The sequence below is a fragment of the Pollachius pollachius genome (genome assembly GCF_949987615.1).
Source record: "Pollachius pollachius genome assembly, chromosome: 2".
Classification (NCBI taxonomy): domain Eukaryota; kingdom Metazoa; phylum Chordata; class Actinopteri; order Gadiformes; family Gadidae; genus Pollachius; species Pollachius pollachius.
In genome coordinates, this window is record NC_136935.1 from 35,121,949 (window position 1) to 35,124,185 (window position 2,237).

General features: G+C 53.1%; 1 protein-coding gene across 1 annotated transcript; it reads right to left on the reverse strand.

The window, feature by feature from the left end:
• Nucleotides 1-447: 447 nt before the first annotated feature.
• pvalb7 (parvalbumin 7) lies at nucleotides 448-1,983 on the reverse strand (the record flags this gene model as incomplete). Its single annotated transcript, XM_079758738.1, has 4 exons — nucleotides 448-473; nucleotides 1,074-1,183; nucleotides 1,583-1,715; nucleotides 1,923-1,983. The coding sequence occupies 4 exons, from the start codon at nucleotides 1,981-1,983 to the stop codon at nucleotides 448-450; spliced, it is 330 nt and encodes a 109-aa protein (XP_079614864.1).
• Nucleotides 1,984-2,237: the final 254 nt, after the last annotated feature.

Below are 2,237 nucleotides of genomic sequence, written 5' to 3' on the forward strand. Positions count from 1 at the left end.
CAGGGGACAGCAGTTCTATTTGAGAGCAGCCAGCGAACCACTGGGAACATCTTGCAGGTACGACAGACTTCACCGAAATCACATCTAGAAGCAGGATCTAGCATTTAGTAAACATAGACAGCAGCGCGACACACCACTGACGACCGGAACCGCCCTCAGAGCTTATGTGTGTACATCTCTCCCGTTTCAACGTGACAGTGGTGTGTATGTCAGGGGCAAGACGCGCCCCCTGGTGGTCATCTCCTGGAAGCACACGGTCAGGGGAGAGGCCTTGGTCTGGTCCGACACTGTATGATGGTGGTGTTGGTGGTGGTGGTGGTGGTGGTGGTGCGGATAGGTGTGTGTGTCTGTGTGTGTGCGTGTGCGGTACTCCGAGGTGGAGCGGGAGGTGGAGCAGGGAGATGGGTGGATGCTGGGTGGAGAGAGGGTCAGCTGCAGGGGAGCCCGCTACTCGTGCACCAAGGCCTGGAACTCTGGAAGACACAAAGCGTCGTCATCAGTGACGGAGTTGGGAAGGCTTAGGTTGGACCCCGGAACATAACGTAGTCTAGCGCCTACAGTGTCTGATGCCAGACCAACCTTTCGGTGTTTGCCTCTCGGCCTAAAGGTGCTTTGTTTTATTCCCAGCCAATCCCTGATGTCTGCTTTCGACATGTGGTCATTTGGAATCTTACCCAGTTCCCTTTTGCTGTGAGTCGAACACCCTCACCACTACACTGGTTAGGCTGTAGGTTCAGAACCCTAAATTCACTGCATGTTCTGGCTGTGGGACTCAATGTCCACAGTCCCACAGATATTGGGGATAGAAACCCCCTGACCCCTACATTAGTCAGGCTATGGGGTCAGATCCTGCAGTCCACCTGCAGACAGTATTTATCCAACCCAGAACCTTTCTGCTGCCTTGATGAAGATACCTGACCTTTGATCATCCCGTACCTGCTTGTCAGTGACCTTAATCAACTTTCGACAACCGGGTCGGATGCGATGACCTCACCACCAACCTGACCCCTGACCCCTGGGCAACGTGATCGTTTCCTAACAGTAAAGGGGTCTGCATCCCCTGGCCTCCATACCATCCATGCCGATCTTCCCGTCGCCGTCCTTGTCGGCAGCGTCAAGGAACTTCTTGGTCTCCGCGTCGGTCAGGTCCCTGCCCTCTTCGGAGAACCCCTTCAGGACGAACCTGGGGCAGGATGGAGGGAACGTTAGCTGTGTGGGTGTGCGTGTGTGGGGGGAAAGGCGGGAGGGAATGTTTGCGGCACTTGACAAAAACGGATGGAAAATAAACCTCTGACTTCGAAGGTGCCCATTTGACGGACTGTGAGTTAGAAAAATAAACCTCTAGTTTCGGTTTTAAGTCAACGCTGAGACTGTAAGGTTATGATCACGTCATCGGTTGGGTCAGGGTTGTTATCATGGCCCAATGAGTCTCTGTCCAACTCAACGTTTGAACATTGGTGTCTTCAGTCCCTAGAATCCTTCGGTGGGGAGGTCAACTTGCAATGCGTCTCGTCTTAGTTCAAATCATTCGACGGACTTCCCCACGCTAAGGTTGTCTGAAGGTTTACAGTGGTGTACGTACTTCAGCTCCTCCTCCTCGATGTAGCCGCTGGCGTCCACGTCCAGGGCCTGGAACACCTTGTTCACGCTGTCCGCTTCCATGGCCCGCATCCCCACCAGCTCAAAGAACTTCCTGTGGTCGAACGAGTCCGCCACTGGGAGAGCGAGGGACGGCGAGAGAGAGAAGGGAGAGAGTGGGAGAAGGGAGAGAGAGAGAGAATGGGAGGGGGGGGGGGGGGGGGGGAAGAGATAGGTAGAAAGAGAGAGAGGGAGGGGGGAGACAGGTAGATGTCTACTGATGTCTGATCTTTGTTTTTGGATCAGTTGACTTGCTGATGAGTTTGATTCGGGGGTCTCCATACCTGCAAAGGCATCCAGAGCCTTCTTGATATCCTCCGCTTTCAACAGATCCGTCATGGCCATTTTCCTATAACGAGAGAGAGAGAGAGAGAGAGAGAGAGAGAGAGAGAAAGAGAGAGAGAGTTAGCAGAGTAAGTCTCTAGCAGAGGTCACAGCCGAATAGAGAGAGGGAGAGAGAGTCAACAAATGGACCTATCCTGAGCGATTGAGGATTGAGGAGAGTTAACACAAAGGGCTCCTCTTTTTACCACCAGGTGTGATCTCGAGTAATCATGATCTATCTTCATAGATCTGTGTGGATACTCCCATGTCTAGCG